Below are 23,169 nucleotides of genomic sequence, written 5' to 3' on the forward strand. Positions count from 1 at the left end.
GAGCTACCATTCAAATTTAGTGATGCAAAGATCTTCACTCCATAAACACTTACATAATGAGGCTCAATTTGAACTTAAGAACATCTGGTGCAACCTGCAGCCGCCCCTGGAGGGTCCAATTATATCACATGTCATCTTCATCAGCACGTGGACTTCACTAATTGTCATGGAGTTGTAGGTGTTCAAACCGTCTTATTTTCCTGAGTGCATCTGACAGTGATGGGCAAAGTTCAGTCTTCTTGACTTCAGAAACAGCGGCTGACAACACAAGGTCCATATGGTGGGTCGAGACATGCCCAGAGAAAAATATTCAAACAGGAAAATAGTTTTAGCATCACTGTCTGTTACTGGCATCCGCAAGCTGCACTGTAGCAAAGCGATAACCATGGCAACAATCAGCCTCTGGCCAGCCATCAACAGTTTAATCAGCAGCAAATTACATGTAAAATTAGAACAATCTCCCACAGCCGAGTGTTTGTTTGTTGGTGGGAGCGACACCTTATCACATCAGCAGGAGCTTCAGATAAACTCTTGACACTTGAAGGCCCATTAGTGTTATAGGCATAAAAAAATTAGATATAAAGTCAAGATATTACTGATGTAAAGTTCACTCAGGACTGTGAATGTTTATGCTAAATGACTGCCAAGATTTTTCACTTTGGAGTAAAGTGTTAGACCAAACAGCGTGGCTAAAGAAAAGAGAAAACACCAGTGTTCCTGTTTGAAAGCAGCAGTGACCTGAGCACAGTAATAGTTTGAAAGAACACACAACAGCACTGCAACTCCCCGATCTGCCACTTATCTTCCTCAGTGCCATATCAAGTTGAAGGAGGAGAGCAGATGACTGCCGAGCAGGAAGGAGATTCATTTTGCGCTGTAAGTGGAGCAGAGCTGATGGCTGGAGAAAGGGGGCGATGGTAGGGGCACAAAAGGATGTCATCTGAAGGGTATTTTTAGAGTGTGAGGTGCACTGATAACTGGCTGCCATTGCAATCTGCCTGCAGGTTCCCGGCAATAATAACTGCTCTCATTCTGTGGATTCACTCAGAGTGAAACCTTCACGTGCAGAGAGGCTGATTGACTCCCGCAATCTCTTACACACACGCATATTGGCACCAAAATATGGAAGTTCACGAGTGAAAAAAAACTAAGTGAGCGCACAAAAAAACTAATTCAAGCTGTCAGTCTGGAGGTTGAGATTTGAGAGTGAGGGACAGATTTGTACAGAACATGTTTTGGAAGCAGAATTTTGTGCTCTGACTCAAATCTGCTCTGAGTATTTTCTCCAAAAATAAAACACCCCAGGGCGCTCCTGCAGAAGCTTACTGAGATTTACAATCAGTTTAAATGTTTCAGCCGTCAGTTATGTTCATGATCTTGGGGTAGTGACCAAAAGAAAAGACATTGTGGATTTAAATATTCAAAGTTTTCTTTTGCAGGGTGTCTGGGACCAACAGCAGACTGAATAAAATACTGGACGTCCATTTTGAAGCCTCGAATTAGACATTTTGGCTGTTGCCATCTTGGGTTTTGGGGTCAAAAGTAACTGGGGAGGAGCAGGGTTTGACTTTGAGAAACATCCAGAGTCCTTCGTTGAGAGAATTTTAAACAATGCATGTGTGTATCCTCAGCAGGTATAAAGTACCCACAGTTCTTTGCGCACAATTTGCCTGCACCAAGTTTTTAAATAAATCATTTACAGCAGAGATGGAGCGCTAGTGCCACAAAAGTTTCATTTAGCCTACCTGTTTGTTTTTTTAAGTACAATCCAGAAATAAATTCCCCTTTAAAGTTACGTGACTTTGAAAATATTGCTTACATTTGTTCAAATTGTACATCAACATTAGAGAGTGTCAGAATTATCACAGTTTCCTGAAGCCCACGTGGGGACACTTATTAGCCTGTTCTAATGTATGTTCACTGATTGCTAGGGAGGACTCTTGCCTTGTCTCTGTAGGAGCCTTCTTGGAAGGACTCGTCCTACCAAGGAAGGATTCTTGACTTTGTGGAAGGACTCGTCCTACCAAGGAAGGATTCTTGACTTTGAGAAACACGCTCCCTGCGTTCCAAATTGCATACTTCTACTATATACTTTTAGTATGTACTGCAGCTGCCCTTAAAAAGTATGTAGTGTAGTATGCAGTATGCATGCAGTATGCATACTATTGGGACACACTACATCCGCCATCACATCGCTCCCTGAACTCCGACCCTCTTGCTCACTTCCGCCGCCGTCCGTAGCGCCACATTTGAATATTTTGTGTTGTTGTACTTCGGAGATGCAGCAAATCTCCTCTCGTCGAGCTCGCCAGAGTCGTGCATACCGTCGGAGGTGCCGGAGAGCTCTGTTGCTGTTATGTCGTAATGTATGTTGTTGTTTCTAATAAACTGACGTGTTCACGTAAACAGTTCCAAGCCTATTATTAGTGACCTGTCTATTGAACTAGTCACCAGTAGGCATATTAACCCCCTTCACACACAGCTCTCTGTTGCTGGCAGATGTTTGTTGTTAAATATATTTACAGCTATGCAGCTGCTGGCACTATATTCTGTCTGCACGTGAAGCAGCCTTACATTCACATTACTTTTATTTGTAGTGTAACATACTTGCACATTCTTACTACATTACTTAATATGTATTTGACTTTTACTATTTATATATTTACTAGTCTATACTGCTCATACCTGGCCCATAGTGTATTCATATTTAGTCATATTCATTCATTATTTATACCACACTTACACCACTGCCTATACTGGTAGAATCTTCTATATTGTAGTCATAGTTGAACCCTAACATTGATTATACTATAATCACAATAAAGTTGAATGTTGTAACCGTGTTCTTGCAAAACTGTATGATATGTGACAGTATATAATCAGATCATTGCAGTCCTAATATGTAGTGTCTTAGTATCTCAAATTAAATAAACCATGTATGAAAGGAAGTGTGGGCGTTGGTTGTACACGCAGCTCAGTCAGTGTGACGTAACTTCTGCTGCGCAAAGGATTGTGGGTCAGAATGGCCAAAGAAGCATGCTGACATGCATACTGCGAAATATGACCGGATGTAGTAGAACATCCTGGTACTTTTGGCATACTGCATCTGACATACTATGTATTGGGACACACTAATTCTTTTTCAGGCATACTAAATAGTATGGTAGTATGGGTATTGGAACGCAGGGCATTTGTGTGATGTTCAGCTGCTGTTTCCCTGGAATAAAGTGTGATAGATTTGAGCTCCTGCTGTCCACCTGCTCCACATCACATAACACATATCTTGAAAAAGCACGAGTGGAACCACTGCTTCTTCATATTAAAATGAGTTTAAGTGGTTCAGGCAGCCCAGAAATGTGATGTGACAGATGTACATTCCAGCTGACTCAAAGTGCAACTATGAGAGGAACTAGCAAACAATTTGAACTAACAGGCTGCAACAGGACATTTAAATATGTGACAGTGAGAGTAATTTCTTAACATTAAAGTTTTTTTAAGACAAATGAAAATGCTGAATGAGAAAGAAACTGAGATTATAGCCTGACACTACTTAGAAGGCAGGGTCTTAATAGGATTGCACTTCACCTCCGGGTCAAATCAAATGGATTTCACTCTGCTCTCTGTGGGCTTCTTTTGCATGTGCAGATGCAAAATGCAAAACGCTTTGATCGTGCAGCTTTGAAGATACTGAGCGAAGGACACACTTCCTCCTGGATCAAAACATTGATTGCAACTTGCTATCAGAATCCATCAGGAGCTTAAACCTATTAATCTGCACCTCAAAACCTCTGTTTACATTGATTAGTGCTCAAATATGATTTGTTTATTTGAGCAAAAACTGAGAATATTCTCCAGTTACAGCTTCTCAAGTGAGGATTTGCTGCTTTTCTCTGTTTTATATCAGGGTGAAGTGAATATCTCTGGGTTTGGGACTGTCTTTTGAAGACTTTTGAAGATTTGATGATGTCAATTTGGGCTATCAGAGGTTGTAAGAAGCACTTTCCGCGTTTTTAAAGTGTTTAGTTGCAGCTGCACTCTTGTTTTTCACAAATATACACTTTAACAACAGCATGCTACGTTAATCTATACCATGATATGAGCTACCCCACAGCAGTGGTGGACTCAGGCTGTCTGAAAGGCAGGGGCGTAAAAACAAAAAGGGCACCAGCTCCATACTGTGGGGCACCTGCACACTGTTTTCTAGTATGTAGGGCAACATATGTGGCACTGTATTATGTTTCCTCAATTTTAAAGCAAACCTAGAGGGCACTTCATCCCATTTTCTCCATTTAAGGGCATCCATTAGTACACTGCATCCTGTTTCCTTCACTGGGAGTGCACCCTGGAGGGCACATTATCATGTTTTACCTACCATAGGATCATCCAAGAGGGCTCTTTTGCAGCGTTTCTTTTCACACATCCCCCTCTAGTCCACCAGTGCCCTGCAGTATATAAAGTGCATAAAATTAGCTCCATCTTTACCAGCTGCAACATTCAAGTGATGATTTATACATCACCATTGGTGGGGACAGAAGAAAAAAAACAGCTAATGATTTCTGAGTTCATTTAAAGTAGAAATCCAGTATTGTGTTTGGATCATAATCAGCTCCTGAACGGGAATGCAGGACTTTTAGGAAGAGCAGTGATACTCAACTAATCCGGCCCTCAATATGGTGCTGTGCGGACCCCCAACCATTTTCTAATTCACAATGACAATACTTTTTATTTTTTGTTCTTCTAAAGTAAATATTGTTCCTGGGTGCACAAAAAGCATCAAAATAGAGTTTGTTTATCATAAAAAAGTAGCAGAGGAGGACTCCCCACAACCCCAACAGAGGTCTGAGCTAAGCCTTGAACATCCTCGAATTATAGAAATGCCCATTTTCATTCTGGAGTGGTCAAATACAATACTTTGTCGGTGATGTTGGCATCAGACACCGACACCAAAAGCTATTTTTCGCAGCGGTATGATGCTGCGTCAGTTTGCCAGGCGGAACCTTTCGCGACCTTATGATATGCTGCCGGTCGGCCAGAAGGCACCTGTCCCTGCAGTATGATATGTGAATGGATGGAATCAGTACATAACGCAGTCAGATGGTACCGGTCCCATTAGTATGACACACCACTGTACTGCAGCAGCTGGAAACGCTGCCAGTGACAATGTAATGTAAGGAGCTAGACAGTCCTTATAAGGGCAGGTGGGAGGGCTTGTGGATGGGTCCAACAAACCCTGGACTTTCACCCAGGAGGCCAGTGTTCGCTTCCTGTATGAATGTAGAGCCAAACTATGATGTTTTTTTCCCTTATCCTTACCACTGTGCTTTTGTTGCCTAAACCAGTGGCTCCAAACTAGTGGGTGGCAGAATTTTCATGACTGAGCTTTTACATTTAAGTGCTGTTTTCTGCTGTAGAGTGAGTGACTAATTGACACCTACATGACAGAGACAGCAAAGTAGTTCAACGACATAGCCAAACTCAAGTATGACGCTGACTGTATTTAATTGTGGGACCTCAAACTAATGGCTAAGGAGACATCTGGACCCTGTGGGCGGACCAGTTGGGAACCACTGGCCTAAAACAAACCATGTGCTGACGCCAAAGGATACCTTGTGCGGAACATGAAGACACTAAAGTCCACTGATATGTGACAACACTGATAATGTGATGTACATATGAGCTATGCAGGGCTGCTGTGACTGGCTCCTGGCCCCCTGTCATTTTGTATAAGTGGCCCCTGAGCAAAGCAAGTTGAGTATCCCTGATGTAGAGTATTTTTACACTGCAGTGTTCCTACTTCACGAAAGTAAAGGATCTGAATACGTCTTCAATCACTGTCTGTCATACATCCATCCATTTCCTCTCACATGCCTCACTCATAGCTTTGAGTTATTTTAGGAGCAATGGCACCACCTGCTGGAGTTAAAGAGTAAATGAGAATGAACTAAAGTAGTCTCAGTTCTATGGACTTGACAGGCTGCTTAACTGTATTGCCTTTAGTTGGTTTAATTTAACATTCAATAGGGAAATCTGTCTAAGATAATTTAGATGTCCGCCATTATTTAACAGTTAGCTTAGCACATCCTTACATGCTAACATTTGCATCGCTAACGTTGCTTTCTTTGCTGTTTCACGACTAAGCAAACAACACCGGATAACTGTTCATATTATCTGTATTTTCTAAAGATAATTTCAGACTTTTTCATGAGGTAAGAACTACCCACCTGACTCGGACGTGAAGGCGCAGAGCGGAAGTGAGCACTGCAGGCTGTGTCAAACAGATCAGACATGGCGTGTCTGCTAGCTTACAGCAACACAGGCTCTACAATGTTTTCTGCCACACGGAGAACAAAACCCCACCCGTGGATATGCTGTTTGCTCCTGGTGGTGGTGTTAACGTCGCTGCCAGCCTCGGCAAAGCGGGACGGCCTGAGAGAAGTGACCGACGGGACCTGGGAGGAAATCCTGACAGGAGAATGGATGATTGAATTGTCAGTGTCCTGCTAACGGCTAGTTCTAACGGCTAACCGGCTAGCTAGCTAGCTTGTCAGTTATCTTTGCTGTTTTGAGCTCGAGCTTGATTTCCGGTCAGATTCAAGCTTAAATGCGCTGTCTTATCTGATTATTATCTAATCTGCCTCCATGCAGTGCTGTCGAGTCTCTAAATATCCAGCTAAGCTAACAGCTACCATCTGTAGCTAGCTAACCAGGTTGCCACAGAGTTATATGTTAGCCAGTTTGCTAAGTTAGAAGCTAAAATACACAGGTCATCAGTACATTTCAGCCTGGACTTGGTGTTTATATGAAGGTTACTGTGAGTGATTGTTCAGTTCATCTGAGGCTTTACTTGTGACACTTGATCCCCCTCAGCTACGCACCCTGGTGTCCAGCATGCCAGCAGCTCCAGCCAGCGTGGAAGGAGTTCGCGGAATGGGGGGAGGACATGGGGGTCAACATAGCCAAAGTGGATGTGACAGAACAACCCGGTAAGCCTGAATAACCTTTGCCAGCTGGCAGCTACACTGAGACTGCTGCATGCATAACAAAGCTGAGCTGTGAAGCTCAGTGTAGCATGTCCATACTGTGCTGAGCAGCAGGACAAAACAGCTCCCAGCAGCTCTGCAGTAAACACCAGTCAGCTGAGACCTGTTCTGTCCAGTGTTGGTGAGGCTGTGTCAGAGAGGTGTTGATTCAGTTGTGCTTATTTTGGCTCTATTCCACTATAAATAGGACCTTGCTTATGTAATGTACTAGAACATTCAATTGTATGGTAAAGGAGGTGCTTATAATACTTTGTCCTCCCAGTTTCTGCTGGCGATGACCACAGACTGACTCAGTGATTCCCTAAAGTAATACACAATCGATCACAGACTCCCATTTGATGAGAATTTAATTCTATCTGAAAAGATTGTGGTTGCTAGTTATGGATTAGATCAGAATTCTGTAGTTATCAGCTGCAGCTGAGGAATTACTCATGGAGGAAGTGAAACCCATGATCAGAATACTCACTCTCATGACTCCTACTCACATTGGGCTCACTACAATAGTGAAATAAATAGTGAACTAAACTGTTCCCCATTTTTGTGGTGACCCCTGGAGCTCCCTCAAGGACCCCTGGATGGGAACCACTGGACTAGATATTCAATCAGTCAAGTGAAATGTGATCCCATCAGCTCCTTTAACTTGTGGACTGTAATTTAGTCTCTTCTAACATTGTTGGCTGCTGCAACATAATGGTCCATGTGTCCAGATGGTTCTGGTAATCCATGGTTTGTGGTTGTGGAATGTTTTAACTGTCTACACATCCCAATCTCGATGGCCTTATGGTCGCACCACCTGAACACAGGCAGTGACGCTCTGCAGCCGGCTTTGCACAGCATGTAGCAGTGATCCACAGCAGGATCAGGACAGCACCTCACATTCCCACTGACACACCAATTCTTATTCACTGTAAACCACACCTCTCCTCCTCCTCTCCTCTTTTGGATCGGCATGTAGAAAAAGAGGCTCCTGGTTGAAAGGATAATACAATTCCTGATATCGTGTTGGAAACTGATGAGGACACAGAGCTTGTCTAGTTTATTTCCAATATTATAATTTACATATGAGAAACGTCTCTCAGTATATGGCAACACGGTTCAGCTGCACTACAAACTACAGCCTCCAAAATGACCTCAAACTTGAGTCAGCACCTCTCTAAAACAGTTTAATCTCAACAGATATGTATAATGTGTCACAGTATAACTTCAGTATGTGTCACGTGTTAGAGGCCATTTGTAAATGAGTTTCAAAGGCATCGTTAGGCAGGTTGTCAAGGTACAAAAACACCAGATAGCTGGTACCAGATTTGTAAGTGCACCAGTTTCCATTTGTGCAAAGGTATGTGATTTAGCAAGTTGAATTGTCTCAAAATTCCTGACAGCATTCTTATCCAGAGGGAAACTGCACTGCTGAAAAGGAGCAGTGGGCAGCAACATGCAGACTCTCTAAATATGGACTGAAAGACTGGTTATTTTGGTTGTGAATATAACAAACAACAACCTGAATATGAGCTTTAACAAAGTGATATGAAATCTTAGTGTTCATGTTAGCCAGTGGTGCAGTGGAGCTGCTGTCAGACATTATTTCAGCCTGTCTGAAATTACTTTCAGTTCAATTATGAGTCAGACTGTTCCTTCCTGCACGCTGACTGTCCTCTGTCTCCTCTCTCTGAAGGTCTGAGTGGGCGATTCATCATTACTTCACTTCCGACTATTTACCAGTAAGTTCTTAGTTATTCTGTGGTTTTTTGCTTCATCTTGTGTCTGCCTTTTTGTGGTGTATGCAGTGCGGATGTGCACCATCTTGAAAGAAAATAATCTAGTGGGTTTAGCTAAGTTTGGTTTCTCTTAGTACTAGTTTAGTACTCATAGCTCATCAGTTCTCTTTAATACATCTATGAGGTCACATTTTAAACAGACTATAGCTTGGTGTTTGCAGAATATGTTTAACACAGTCATCAGTAAGGGGAAGAAAACTTGATTCATAGATTTAAACGATTGGACTGGGGACAACACAAAGGGTGCACCTAATGTTGATTAATTAATTAATTTGTCTAGTATTTACTCCAATTAACCATTTAGTCTATAACTTGTCAAGAAATGAATGAAAAAAAAACAGATCAGAAGTTGTTAATTTTCTTCTATGAATTAAAAATCATCTAACTACTGGTTAAATGAAGAAAACAGAGAAGGTTGAGAAGGTTGCACTGGTGAAAAATTAGTATTTTCACTCGATTGATGGCTGAAATTGTTTATTTGATTCTCAACAATTTTGCAGGTTTTGTTGAAAGTACTTTTGGCACTATTTCAATTCTCACTATCAACCAAAATCAGTCTCACCAAACGTAACACCAGCAATAATCAGATACAGAAAACCACTTTCTAACCACCACTGGCAGCTTTATTATCAGATCCTGTAAAGGCAGAGTTTCCTTTATATCTCATTGTTAAAGTAATTTTTTTTAAGTCTTAAAAATGCATGTTCTAGTCTAAAAATCCCACATTTGCAAGCTCCAGATTGTAGCTGTATACTTGGCACACAGCATCGTCGACCCCAACGCTTCACTGCAGAGAAAATTTGCACTGATATTTTGGCAGTTATACCACTGGCCTGTCGCCCATCTTCGCTGTCTTACCCTTCAGGCTGTCAATCATCATCAGCTGTCACTGTGTCAGAATACAGCAGTTAAACACACATTTTTTCATGTGTCAGTCCATGAAATGTTCATGACAGAAAATATGCATCACAATGAAACTGAAATCGTTTTGCATCTGCGTTTTGTGCTTCAGCTGTAAAGATGGCGTCTTCAGGAAGTACCAGGGAGCTCGCACTAAAGACGACTTCCTCAGCTTCGTCGATGAGCAGAAATGGAGATCAGTGGAGCCAGTTTCCTCTTGGTTCGGGCCGTCTTCCTTTCTGTGAGTTTCTACAGCGCCACACGATCGTGGTGATGATAAAGTGTGGTGATGGGGTTACATAGAGCTGACTGTCCATTCCCCCCAATACCAAAAATAGCTCCTCTGGTTATCGGGAAATGTATTTAGATTGATATCACCCAGCTGTGAGGATACACACAGTTAAGGAAACCTTTGTCATCACAGTGCCAGTCCAGTGCTTTGTATCACTCTTTTTGAAACAGAAACAGCATCAGACACCTGCCCTGTTAGCTCTATTATTAGTGTCTCCTCTGTTGCCAGTATAAAATCGGACACACACACACACACACACACCCTCCCGTCCCCTACTTGTTATTTTTTCATGTTTAGGCTTTGTAGTGATGTTGCAGTTTGACAAATCCGTGTTAAATTACATGCTGTCTTTTTCCTCCTCTCTTGGCAGGATGAATTCGATGTCCGCTTTGTTTAAGCTCTCCATGTTTATCCGGGTAAGTGAGGATTTCACTCTTTGGTTGTGCCGACTGCGAGCATGTAGGTTGTTCTGTATATGACGGTGTTTATTTCAATTCCCACAATCCATTTAGAAGAAGAATGTGCTGCTCAGTGTGAAATTGCATCAGGGAATCAGACCGGCTTTTATCTGCAAAACACAATGGGGCTTTTTTTAAAAAAGAATCAAATCCAGTTTAACAGGGCCGACACATTAGACACAGGAGGAACTGTTTCCGACCTCACATGTAGCACAGACAATACATATTGTTACACAGAAGGATGAACTTACAGGAAACATACCCCAGTGCTGAAGTAAATCATCCCGTACAGTGTCTCAGGTTTTTAATTTTAATTATTTTTGACAAAGCAGAAACCAGTCTAGCCTCTTCTGATAGATGACTAGTCATTTTCACTCTTAAAGGATAAAGCTTGCTTTGTTTCACATTCCTTTAACTCTCAACAAATCCCATGAATAGACAAAAACCAGCAGTGTCAGTGGGATTTCCCCAGCCTGCCTGTGCTTCTCAGCCCCAACCCTATACAAATTTAAATCATTACAGATTCATAAGTATATATTTTAATTTTGTGGGGTTTTTTTTTTAGTTTTTAGCATAAATTTCTCAATGAAGGAATTTTTTTTGGGACTATTTTCATCTGCGTATTAATATACATTTGGTGCTCCAGTGAGAATGTCTGGCAGCTGGACGCTGTTTGTATATATAGCCTGGAAACCTGATTTATCTACACGCTCATGTTTTATTGGCTCTGGCAGATGATCAAATCCCTAACAGACTTCCACCTGACTTCACCTCATGCGGGCCCATCACAACCATTTATCTAATACGAGGCAGGTTTGATACGATGACTGAGAACTTGCAGAGCCTTCACGCAAAATATGAGATGATGTCATTTTTGGCTCGTGCACCCTCGTGCTGGAGACACAGCAGCTGGCATAAGCCTAGCATAGTAAAGACAACCAAGATGGCTGCAGCTGAGGTGAAACTTTCTGTTGATAGACTGTTTTAGAAAAAAGGCAACACTGGTGCACAGACATATTGATGCTACACGAGAGCTACACGCCTCGTGTGAGACATTTTGGTCTCTGTAGGAACAAAATGAATCATTATCATATATAGACGTGTAGTTTTTTGCTTCCTCATGTGTATAAGGCTTCATTGTCCCTGAAGTAAACTGAGTCCTTGGAGAGTTTCATTTGTGTATGAGAAGCTTGCTGTGTTGCTGTTCTCATGACAGTTATCAGTTCACTGGGGGCCTCCTTTTGCCTCCCTTCTGCTGTGCACTTCTTCTTTTAATTATATTATGTGACTGAATGTGTGGTGTTTGGTCAGACCTGCAGAGGACGTGCCAGGTGTCAGAGCTCTGACCTTTCAGCTGAAATAGATAAACTGACTGTTATTATTCTGTTTATCACTTTATTAAATAACACCAAAGATAACTTGATGGTTTCACTCTTTGTTTGTTCACTTCTGCCGCAGCAGTCTACAACGCTCGATGATGCTCCTTGGAAATGGAAAATTATTTGCAGGCTAGGTGTATGTATTTTAGCTTCCAAATAAGTTAAAAAAATAAAATAAAATAGCTGCACACAGACGCCATTACAGGAGATATGATAAACTCGCTGTCTTTGGTTTAGTTTTACTCAGTGTTTGATGATCCAGGGTGCTTCGGATGGTTTAAGAGTGGATTGATTTGCAGGGTGACGTCTTTCACGCTCCACACTCACTTCAGCACACCTGCCTTTACTTAAAGGTTCCCGAGATGCCCACGTTCAGCTGTATTCTGTACTATATTGTAGCTGTTACTGACTGTCTGTTCACAGCCTCATGTGAAAATGTCTTTGTGTGTTCCAGCGTTGTCACAACTACATGACAGAGCACCTGGGGATCCCAGTCTGGGGTTCTTATGTTATCTTTGGCTTGGCCACTCTGTTCTCTGGCCTTGCACTGGGACTGGTGAGTACTTATGTAACACTTGATTTTTATAACTATAGTGAATGCTCTTACACGGTTCATTCAGTACAAACACGTGAATTGCCAGTGAATTAATGTTATTGCTGTCTTGTCTTTGCAGTTACTGGTGTTCATCGCAGATTATGTTTTCCCCTCACGGCGCTTCTCTTCTCCGGATTACTACCAAAGTGAGTTTTTTATGAGATTAAACTAAACACTGCTTTATTTGATGTAAATAAACGACAGAAATCATCATTTCTGAATCATCACTGACTTGTTCTAAATGTTATCCTGCAGAAAAACAGACAATGGAGCAGGCGAGGCTAATCCAGCGACAAGAGGACGAGCACGAGGCTGACGGCGAGGAAGATGACGATGAAGACGACGAAGATGAAGACCAGGATGAGGTCTGGAGGAGGAGGAGGAGAGGGTCCCCAGAGGGCCGCCCAGAACCTAAAGGACAGGGTCTCTCTGATGAAACTCTGAGGAAGAGGGCGGTGGGCAACCGTGAGGAGGAAGACGAGGAGGAGGAGGACACCTAGAGAGTCAGCTCCTACTCAGTTTGAGAAGAGCGTCATGGAGTCGGCAGAGTCGGAGGAGCTTTGGTCCTGAGCAGCAGTGTTTACAGCAGGGAGTCCTTAAATCTCAACCCCACCTGAACCTCCCCTCCTTCTCCTCCTCCTCCTCGGGGTCCCCAGAAACACCTCGCTTCTTTTCTTCTCCTTCCCTTGTTTTGTAACGGGAGCGCTTTAGACTCTCTGTCCGCCTGAGCAGCAGGCTCCACCTGGAAAAAGCAAAAACACTCCCGACACCTGTTTCCACTCGTGGAGACCAGTCGCCCAGCTGAGGTTTAGGTATGAAGTGCGGTAGAGCTGGATTTTGCAATGTTGTTTATGCTATGCATCGTTTTTTAAAGATATGTGTGTTTATTATATGTCTTATCTCAGAATTATTATACCAGGCTTGTGTTCGAGGTTTATTCTGTTGAAGTTTATTTCTGTTCTGCTAACGCATACATACAGTTACTTTATGTTTCATGTATATTTTACCCACCCTGACGATTCGACCTAATGTTCACACACCATTCCTCATTTCAGTCTGTAATGGTGGAGAGAGTAAAAAGTAAAGGCCGAAAGTGTTTGTTAGCAACCTTAAGATTTCACCCCTGGTTGATTTGGCAACACCTGTGGTTACCGTGGCAACACCAAGCTCACTTCCTGCTCACTTCTTGTTTCATTACTATTGCAGGGTATTGCAGGATGTACTGGTGAAAAATGAAGGAAGTGATCGTCATCTTGTTTTGTAGATGCATTTTTCTTGAACAATAGCCGTCAGTGTTAACCTCGACAAACACACGGCATTCCATGTGACTCGTTCACAGTGAAGCCACCCTGTGTTTCTCTAGCTGAATGCTTTTAAAGGCCAGTGTGAAGGATGTAGGGGCATCGAAAGGCAGAATTGCTATATAACATCCATAGCTATGTTTTCACAACTTTATAATCACCTGAAAATAAGAGGGTTTTTTTTTTTTTGGCTACCTTAGAATTTTATATCTACGTTCAGAGCAGGCCCTCACCCATGCAGTCCACCATCTTGTTTCTACAGTAGCTCAGAACGGACAAATCAAACACTGGCTCTAAATAGGGCCATTTGCGTTTTCAGGTCAGCCCCCGTAGTTCTCCAATGCACTTGGGGCGAAGTTTCAGTTCTTCAACCTCAATGCTAGCTGCTGCTAAATTTGACACACTTGACCTTTAATGTGAAGCAGCAGTAGACAATGTTGCTGTATACAGCTCTGCGTTCACACTACAAGTGACAAAGCAACAGCGTGAACAGCTACAGTATCGCCAAGTCGCTGTTGAAGTGTTGCACAAGCGCTCATTGGTGCAGTTATGTCATCCTGGGCTTGTGTGTGTCTGCTACCTGCAACAAAGCACCGCGACTGAGCGCCATCTAAAGTTGTATTGGGTCAAAAAAGATATCTGTGGTTTTCATTAGGGCTGGGCAATGTAAAGATATTACATCGTTATTGAGATATGAGACAACATATCGTCATAGATTTTGGATGCTGTTGTATTGCAATAAGGCATAAATGGTGTTTTTCCCTCATTTCAAAGGCTGCATGACAGTAAAGGGATATAAATGTATCAACTTACCAGACTTTTCTATTTGTTTTAACGCTTGCTTTAACCCACTTATTGGTTATATTCACATTATGATTAATATTTTCTGAAAAAACAAACAAACAAACAGGTCAGACTCATCCCTACAACTTAGTCGCATCACAGAAGGTATCTGATCAGACTTATTGATGTGTTTGTTTTTGTTTCTCAGTCTTTGCATTGATGAAGTGCTTTTGAGGAGATTTAAAAATATCGATATGTATCGTGTATTGAGATATACCCCTAAAGTATCATGACATCATTTTCTGGACATGTCGCCCAGCCCTAGTTTTCATCAATGTCAGAGCCCCATTTTAACATCACATTTCACTGCATCATTGCAGTGCTGCCATCCCCGTCACATAGCAAGTGTTGGGCGTCAGTTTCTAGCGCCACGTGTTTTTTTTTTGTTTTGTTTTGTTTTACAGCACCCAGCGCCGGCAGAAGTCTTCATGAGTTCATTTTTTTCCTCTGCAGCAGTTTGTGGAGTTTTGAGTCAATGAACGATTAAGTTTTTGCTCCATCTGTGCCCAGAGTTGCANTTTTTTTTTTGTTTTGTTTTGTTTTTCAGCACCCAGCGCAGGCAGAAGTCTTCATGAGTTCATTTTTTTCCTCTGCAGCAGTTTGTGGAGTTTTGAGTCAAAGGGTGGGTAATTGATGAGTCGATACGATCAGACTGACGGATGAGAGGAGCGGCTGCTGCAGAGTTGAGTGAAAGCAAATTTTTAGACCCAGTGCAATGAACGATTAAGTTTTTGCTCCATCTGTGCCCAGAGTTGCACTGTGCTCCGAGAGTGTGGAGCAATAAGTACCTGAAAGGTGTATATATGAACAGTCCAGCTCCAAAAATAGAAAGTCAAAATGTGGCATTAGATGTTTTAATTGTTGTGGGCTGCTATAAATAAACTAATGTTTATTTCTAGCATAAAGTGCCAGTGGATAAAAAGAAAAGCCTGTTGCTGCGTCGCTCGTAGTGTAAACACAGCATCAGAAACCGTGAGGCTGAATTAAAATCCAGCCTGGGAATGGCGGACCCCGCCACAAACATGAAAACTGCTACCTAGAGAGGTCGTTACTGACTGTAAATACATTGAATGGCTATTGCAGGAAAAATGCATGAATAGTGGGAATAGCTCTCATGAAAATCTAAAGGATTATACCTTAAAATCTCAGCCCAGTCATTTCCCTCAGTCTGTGTTAAGTGTGCCTCCTTTTCCTCTTGGTCCAGGTATGTTATGGGGCAGGAGCCCTTCATATGGCGTTAGTGCTTTGCTCAGCAGTCAAACTAAAACGTTGACTCTGACTGAGCTGCAGTCCTGTTAGTTTGCAGAAACATTAGGTAGATGCTTAAACAGAAAGGAAGCATATTCACTCCAAATAAAAGGCCTGGTGAATGTTTCTCTGTACTGTATGTCCCCATAATGTATCACACAATCAACCAGAGGGATTTGTTACTTTGTCTTGTGTTACAATGTTTACTTGTGATTCTCTAATTATTAAAGGCCGTTGGCTTAAAGAACCCATATGCCGGCAGGTCTACAGAACAGTATTTGTATGCCGTAAAAAACAAAGGTGGGAGCAGTTTAGGGATTCAGACCTCCTTTTATATGTTGTTAAATACAGAGAGAAGTCTGGCATATCCGTCCTAACGCTGCTCTGCTTTAGGGAACAGTTAGAGGACCAGAATGAAGCTCTCTGCACGACAAAGGGAGGCATTACTCAGCCTACTGTAATCTTCTTTTAATCACTTTTAATTTGACTTCTTTAGGCTTAAATATCAAATTAAACTTCTGAGGTGAATTTATCTAAGTGTGTTGGTTTCTCATTGAAATCTTGAACAAATTGGCACTCTGATGCTTATTTTTCAGATATTGACGCCACTCCGTGCTCAGCCTGTATCTACTTCAGTCTTGTAAATCAAAAAGGGGAAGTGTGTGTGCGACCAGTGTTTTTAATACACATTTCACTCTTGTTTTGATGAGGCTTATAACAACTGGTAAGGACTTTGATTTATTTTTATGTTGCATTTTATTCCAAGTAAGCTGATTACTTATTTTGGTGACGGTTGAAACAGGTTGCGTTTTTGTACCCGACCACTCTTAACGGCTTGTAGCATTCACTCTTTTACTCTGAGCCGCCTGTGCTCCTTTTATTGTTTGAACATTTCTTTTGAATAAAGGGTTAACTCTGGAAAAACTGTCTCACTTTTGTTGCTTCCAACAGCAATCTGGCACTAATACGAAGCTCCAGTATTTATATTCATCAGTGATGCACACAGGAAATAGAGGAGTCGCTCACAGCTGGAAAAAATTTAAATTGCAAACAGTGCCGAGAACATCCTGGAAAACAAACAAGTATCAAATATTTGGAGAAACACACGCCAAAATATTTCACCATGAAAGTTAATACACAGTGAAGCAGCAGTGGAAAAAGTATTCAGATTGTTAACTGAAGAAAAGAACTGGTACAACAACATGAAACATATAAATACTACAAATAAAACCCCTGAATTCAAATCCAAAGCATCAGAAAATGTACTTAAAAGTATGAAAAGTAAAAGTACAGCGTCTGCCCCTGTGACTGCTACAGTATCATCATTTGAGTTTAAATAATGATGCATCAGTGTGGCGGTGCTGAATAAATGGGTAGTGCAGTGAAAAGAATTGTCTGTCCACATGTCGGAGTGTATACGACGGCTGCACAGACCTTTAAAGGAACATTATTATGACCACCTGCATCGTTGCCTTTTTTGTTGTGTAAAACCTTTGACTCCACCCTCTAGTGTCATCTATTGGCTGAATATGTGCTATCATAAAGGACGCATGGAAGTATGAGGCCACTATAAATGAGCCTTAAGAGGAAAAATTTGTATTTTGATTTGGGGGTGAACTGTACCTTTAATCTGAAAAGAAGCCAGTAACTGTAACTCTGAAATAAATGTTGTGGAGTAGAAAACATGCTCTATGTAACTCTGGAGAAAGATAGTTGATGGATGAGCCCTGGGTTGGTGATTCAGTCCAAGCAGCAAACCAAAGCGTCTGCGTTTAATGACCTGGGAATGAGACTCAGCAATCAACCATCTTTCTCCAGAGTCACAGACAGAACCTTTACAAGTTTAGTTTTCCCTCTAAAATATAGTTTAGCAGACTTATAACACAGCCTCAAACAGAAATACTCCAGTTGAAGTACTTTCTACCTCTGCATTTAGTGTGTGCTTCGTAGCATTTGCATCAGCCTGTACAGTATATTATGCACAGCGTAAATCTGCATCATCTTCTGAGCCACAGCCAGAGAAATGAGACAAATTGATCACAAAGATCCACAAAATACTGTTGTTTTTGAACACACTCAAATTAAGAATTAGTTTTATCTAAACTATGAGACTTCCGAATTTTTAAGAAACAGTACAATACACAATATATACATTGCTTAATGGCATCAACTCATCATTGCAAAATAAATCCTAGAAGAATAAAATAAATAGAAATATATCATAGTGAGTGGTCTCTGCCAGCAGGTGTCACTCTTGCACCTCATGTTCATTCATAAGGAAGTTTTGTGCAGCACTTCTCAACAACAAGGCAAAGTGTTTTACAGGAGGACGTAAAAGGCATTAGCAGAAGAAACACGAGGCAGTATAAAAATACATTTGAATATAAGGTGAAATAAAATAGAGGATGAATATAAGATTAAAAAAACATGGCTTCCAGTTTATCACAGCACTATACCGTAGGCAGCAGGTGACAGGAAATTTACAGCAGCACTTAATGTGTGTTCCAGCAAACGTAAAGCTACAGCTTACATTTCCCTTCATTTGTTCCTCCCCATCTTATGTGGGAGTCACATCCACCCTCCTGAGTGCTGTTTCTCCCCCCTGGATTAAGAGGAAGGCAGGTCTCTAGAGTGGATCTCTAAACAGTCATTGCAGCTGCATGTGCTCTGTTCAGTAGAGTGTAACCTCTGCATGAGGGTGGAGGAGGTGGAAGGTGTTGGGAGGGATTCCCTCTGCTGTTCAGACCTGCTGCAGGCCCCTCTGATGTCTCAGCACAGTGAGACTGTAGTGCATGTGTGCACATGGAAAACACCGAGCAGATGCTTGATAAAAGTGGCCTGGCTTTGATTAATCTGGGCACGTACAGATTCCTCTGTGCTGGATGGGCAGTCGGCTGTTTTAATGTTCTGCAATGTAAACTGAACGCAGATGGCTCTGCTGCTGCTTTAGTGGTTTCTGCTCTTGTTCATTTGGTTCGCTCTGGTCCATGTGGTGTTCTATTGTCCTTGTTTCACTTTGACTGGAAACTTTTTAAATGTTTGCAGCAACAAAGGAAGTCTGGGATTCTGCGTTAATAAGCAATAAATTCTCATTTGTATAAAGGAATTTTATCCTCCTTTGAAGCCGTGCTGGTGGCTCTAGGGATGTCGATCAGTTGATGAACCACTTTGGTCCAAACTGAAATATGTCAACGACTATATGATGGATTGCTGTAAAATTTTGTACAGACATTAATGGTTCCCAAATGATGAATCAACGATGACGAACCTCTGACTTTAACTCTAGTGCCACTCAAGGAGTGACCTCAAAGGCTGAGAAATTAAGCCAATGCTGAAGTGCCAAAAACTGCAGTTCTACAAATGGCCACTTGAGGCTGGCTCCATAACAGAGTAAATCCCCACCATGTTAAAATGCTCAACTTTACCGCAGAAATAAACATGTTTACAGCCTGGTACAAAAATGTTTTTGGTCTCTACAGCTAATTTAAATTTTTATGTACCTCACCCGTTTAAATGTTATGAAAGCTTAAAGCTATGCATTAAATATAGGTGGGGCCACTTTGAGTGAAGGGCTGTCTGCTTCTAGCCTGGAAATCCAGACCCAAATCTAGAAAGATTTAGGGTCTGGCTATGAGTAATGCAAATGGCCCAACTCGAGGGGCAGCACCAAGCATACATTTGAAAATATCACTGCACGCAATTGGATAACACTACGACCAATCAGAACAATACACGGGGTGACGTATCCAGAGCGCTACCAGCGGAGCTAACTGGTAGATTAGACTCTTGCCGTATCCGGTCGGCAAAACAGCAAAAACGTCCTTCTTGCAAAGGAAAGATTCGAGCGCCGTCTTCTGTTCCTCTTTTAGAGAAAAAGCCAAGTCTAACTCGTTCATTGTAGCGGCCAAAGCCGTTTCAAACAACTGGTGTTCATCCGTAGCCATCTTGCATTGTTTACTGACTGATTCCGGACTTCGTCGTCACAGTGCTGTCGCTGTCATCTGTTTAGCTCGCCTCTGGCCCGCCTATATCAGATACACCGATGTGATTGGTGCAGCTCGGCTCCAAGGACATGGGTAATGAGCATCATTACTGATAGCCAGAGTGACTCACTGAGCAAATTCAAATTGTGGAAGTGGAAGAGGGATTGCCATGAAATTTGCTTTGGATATTCAAGGGCTGTGGTCAAATGGTCAAAGAAATTTCGTCCCATTTCATTCCCTAAACACTTTTCCTTGACCCTGATGGAAAATGGCATGAGCTCAAGGAGAGATGTGAAGGATAAGGACTTAGGAAAAGACAACCACACATGAAAAAAACAACTTCTAAAAGAACTGATAAAAACACTGGTGTATAAAAACTGAGGAAATAAAAGACAGTTTAAATTAACTTAAAACTCAAGTAAAATCAGATAAAAGTATGTTTTAAGAAGGGACTTAAAAGAGATCACTGACTCGGCCGACCTGATATCCTCGGGCCGACTGTTCCAGAGCCTCGGGGCCCTGACAGCAAACACTCTGTCTGCTATAGTTTTCAGCCAGACTTCTGGAACAGACAGAAGACCTCAAAGTACGTCCTGATGTGTACGGTAATAGGAGGTCGGAGATGTAGCTTGGAGAGACCATGAAGAGCCTTTGAAGTAATCAGTAAAATCTTAATCGTTAATCTGGTCACTGATTCTAACTCTTCTTCGGTGCCACTAACATTCTCCATCTCGCTCACTAGCCCCACTCACTGGCAAACAAAGCCTTCTCATCCCAGTTGCACAGGTCTGTCAAACAATATGGACACATCGCACTGAAATATGAATAATCTATGTTAAATGTTGCTGCTGTATAGAATTGTAGGACCACAGCAACAGCTTTCCTTTTGTAAAGGATGGTCCAGTGTATCCTATGCTGTAGGAGATGAGAAAGGAAGCAGTGAAGTACGGAAGCGTATTGCATTCACTTGACAAATAAAAAAAGCCCTGTTTTTCTGAGTAATTTATTTATTTTTCTGTTTTTTGGTGTAATTTTTTTGTTTTTCTGGGTAATTTATTTATTTTTCTGTTTTTTGGTGTAATTTTTTCTGTTTTTCTGAGTAATTTATTTATTTTTCTGTTTTTCTGGGTAATTTATTTATTTTTCTGTTTTTTGGTGTAATTTTTTCTGTTTTTCTGAGTAATTTATTTATTTTTCTGTTTTTCGGCGGGGTGTAACAACGTTAGCTGACAAATTTGTGATGAGTAAGAATGTCCAAAAAACTGTTAGCTTAACGTTACCTGACATTTGAAATCATGCCCATGAATATAAAACTCAAGTAAAATTAGGAAAGGCTCTCTGATAAAAATGTGTTTGAAGAGGGAATAGAAAAGAGATCACTATGACTGACTTACAAAAACAAAAGCGTAAAATTCAAGACCTTTTTTAACAAATATAAGTGCAGTTTAAGCACACTCACCATCCTTGCTACACACCGAGCTGTTTATGTAAATTATACCGGTATGTATATATGTGTTTCTGCTGCAGATCCGTCTCGAGCCAACTGGCACATGATCTCACAGAGTGCTAGATTTCATTATTTACCTTCACTCACCTTTCTGTCTGTATCCGCATCAATCATGTGCTGTCGCTCTGTCGACTCTCAGAATGGAAAAATGTAGCTGCATGCTGACATTTCACTATTTACACTGAGCCGGTTTGTTGGGATCAGAGAGAGTGTGATTGATGGCACTTTGTTTGGATGTCTAAAATGCATGTTATTCTGAAAGCAACTGAGCAAACTTGTGTGCAGCTAAACATTGTTTTGACTCACACAATTTTATATTAAATCCTAGTTTGAATGAGATGGAGATATTTGGCTCCAAGATGAAGACGTCGTCAGAGGAGCTCATTGGATTATCAAGTATAATTTATACAGTAATGACTGGAAGAAGTGTTCAGACCCTTTAGTGAAGTAAAAGTAGCAATACAGCAATGTAAAATACTGTGTCACCTTTTTCTTCTCACATTAACAGTGTACCTGTGCAGGTCTAATCAGACACATAACTCAAAACACCTGTGTGGGTGTGCTGGTCCTTTAATCTGTGGGCACTGGCTTCCTGTCCACCACCGTCTGTGGCAGAGAACTGACCTGAGAGTCTCTTTATCTGCCGTCATGGCTCCAACCTGAGTCACTTTTTCCACCTCAGTGGTGAGCAGTCTGCTTTCCCACACTCCTCTGCTGTTTCCACTCTCTAAATTCATCCGATTCTCAACGTAAATCAATTTAATTTTCATTTTTGGCGACTCCATTTTTCGGCGAATCTCATAATGATAATGGGCGCGCACTCCACAAAATGATGAATTACACCAAATTGATTGGCAAAGTGCCTCTTCGAGTCTGAAAGTTTCATTATATCAGAATGGAGCTCCTCTTCAGTATGCAGGACGAGGCAGAGGCATTTTTTGGATTGAGCTCCTTTTTATTTTTTTGGATTTAAATCCCCGGGCCAGTGGCCAGGAGGGTTTTTGCTCAAACCACAAAAATCCATGAGAAAAACAAGGCAGTGTTATATGATCCTGCCTCCCTCACTCAGCTACTGGACGCCAGCGAGGTGCGAGTGTGAGCGTTCAACAAGGCAGCACTTGTTCTCTGAGCTGCTGTGTCCCCCCACTGTCCTCCGTGTGGTTAGACCATTAAAACCTATACGGGAGATGAAGAGATTCAGACTCCACTGTTTGGGCTTGTAATGATGATTTATTCGTCAATCTGAAATGCTGTGGACGATAATCAGGAGAATGAGACAATGGTTTTTGTTCTGTCTGCTCTCCTTCTTTCTAAAACTTTCTTTCTCGTGTAGAAAAGCAGCAGATCAGTCCAGTCGGTCTCTAATTATGTGAAGACGATGATGCTTTAACAACTGTCACAAGTTCAAAACCTTGGAAGTCTAACAAGCCTCCATACGTTAGCAAGCTGATTCAAAACATAGGCTCAACTTAGGAGAATCTTTCATGCACTGCAAACGTATCTGTAAAAATAAACTTTCAACTCTTAGCTGACTCTGATCAGGATCCTCCTTCTGTTAGAGGTGTTTTGGGCGTAGGAGGCCCCGGGGCAGACCCAGAACACACTGGAGGGACTACATATCTCATCTGGCCTGGGAACTCCTTGGGGTCCCCCAGGAGGAGCTGGAAAGCATTGCTGGGGAGAGGGACATGTGCTGCCCTGCAACCCGGCCCCTGATAAGTGGATGAACATGGATGAATGGATGTACACCAGTCTTTGACTTGGACTAATCCCTCTGCTTAATTTGAAAACAAAAAGCACACCTATTACATGCAAAAAAAGTCTAAAACTCTACGCTGAAATAACCGT

At 41.8% G+C, this 23,169-nt stretch overlaps 1 protein-coding gene across 1 annotated transcript; it reads left to right on the top strand.

Annotated features, from left to right (window-relative positions):
• The first annotated feature begins 6,244 nt into the window (after positions 1-6,244).
• Positions 6,245-16,755, top strand: tmx1 (thioredoxin-related transmembrane protein 1). The gene is made up of 9 exons (XM_050061365.1): positions 6,245-6,488; positions 6,868-6,983; positions 8,713-8,758; positions 9,828-9,956; positions 10,378-10,423; positions 12,299-12,400; positions 12,519-12,585; positions 12,695-15,054; positions 15,295-16,755. The coding sequence occupies exons 1-8, from the start codon at positions 6,286-6,288 to the stop codon at positions 12,937-12,939; spliced, it is 954 nt and encodes a 317-aa protein (XP_049917322.1). The 5' UTR covers positions 6,245-6,285; the 3' UTR covers positions 12,940-15,054; positions 15,295-16,755.
• Positions 16,756-23,169: the final 6,414 nt, after the last annotated feature.

The sequence above is a fragment of the Epinephelus moara genome, chromosome 14 (assembly GCF_006386435.1).
Source record: "Epinephelus moara isolate mb chromosome 14, YSFRI_EMoa_1.0, whole genome shotgun sequence".
In the NCBI taxonomy this organism is placed as follows: Eukaryota; Metazoa; Chordata; class Actinopteri; order Perciformes; family Serranidae; genus Epinephelus; species Epinephelus moara.

What these genes read in the sequence shown, in the direction of transcription:
- tmx1 (XM_050061365.1), top strand. Translation starts at nt 6,286, where the DNA reads ATGGCGTGTCTGCTAGCTTACAGCAACACAGGCTCTACAATGTTTTCT. An exon ending in GGATGTGACAGAACAACCCG is followed by an intron (nt 6,984 to 8,712) that starts GTAAGCCTGAAT and finishes CTCTCTCTGAAG; the next exon opens with GTCTGAGTGGGCGATTCATC. An exon ending in TTCGGGCCGTCTTCCTTTCT is followed by an intron (nt 9,957 to 10,377) that starts GTGAGTTTCTAC and finishes CTCTCTTGGCAG; the next exon opens with GATGAATTCGATGTCCGCTT.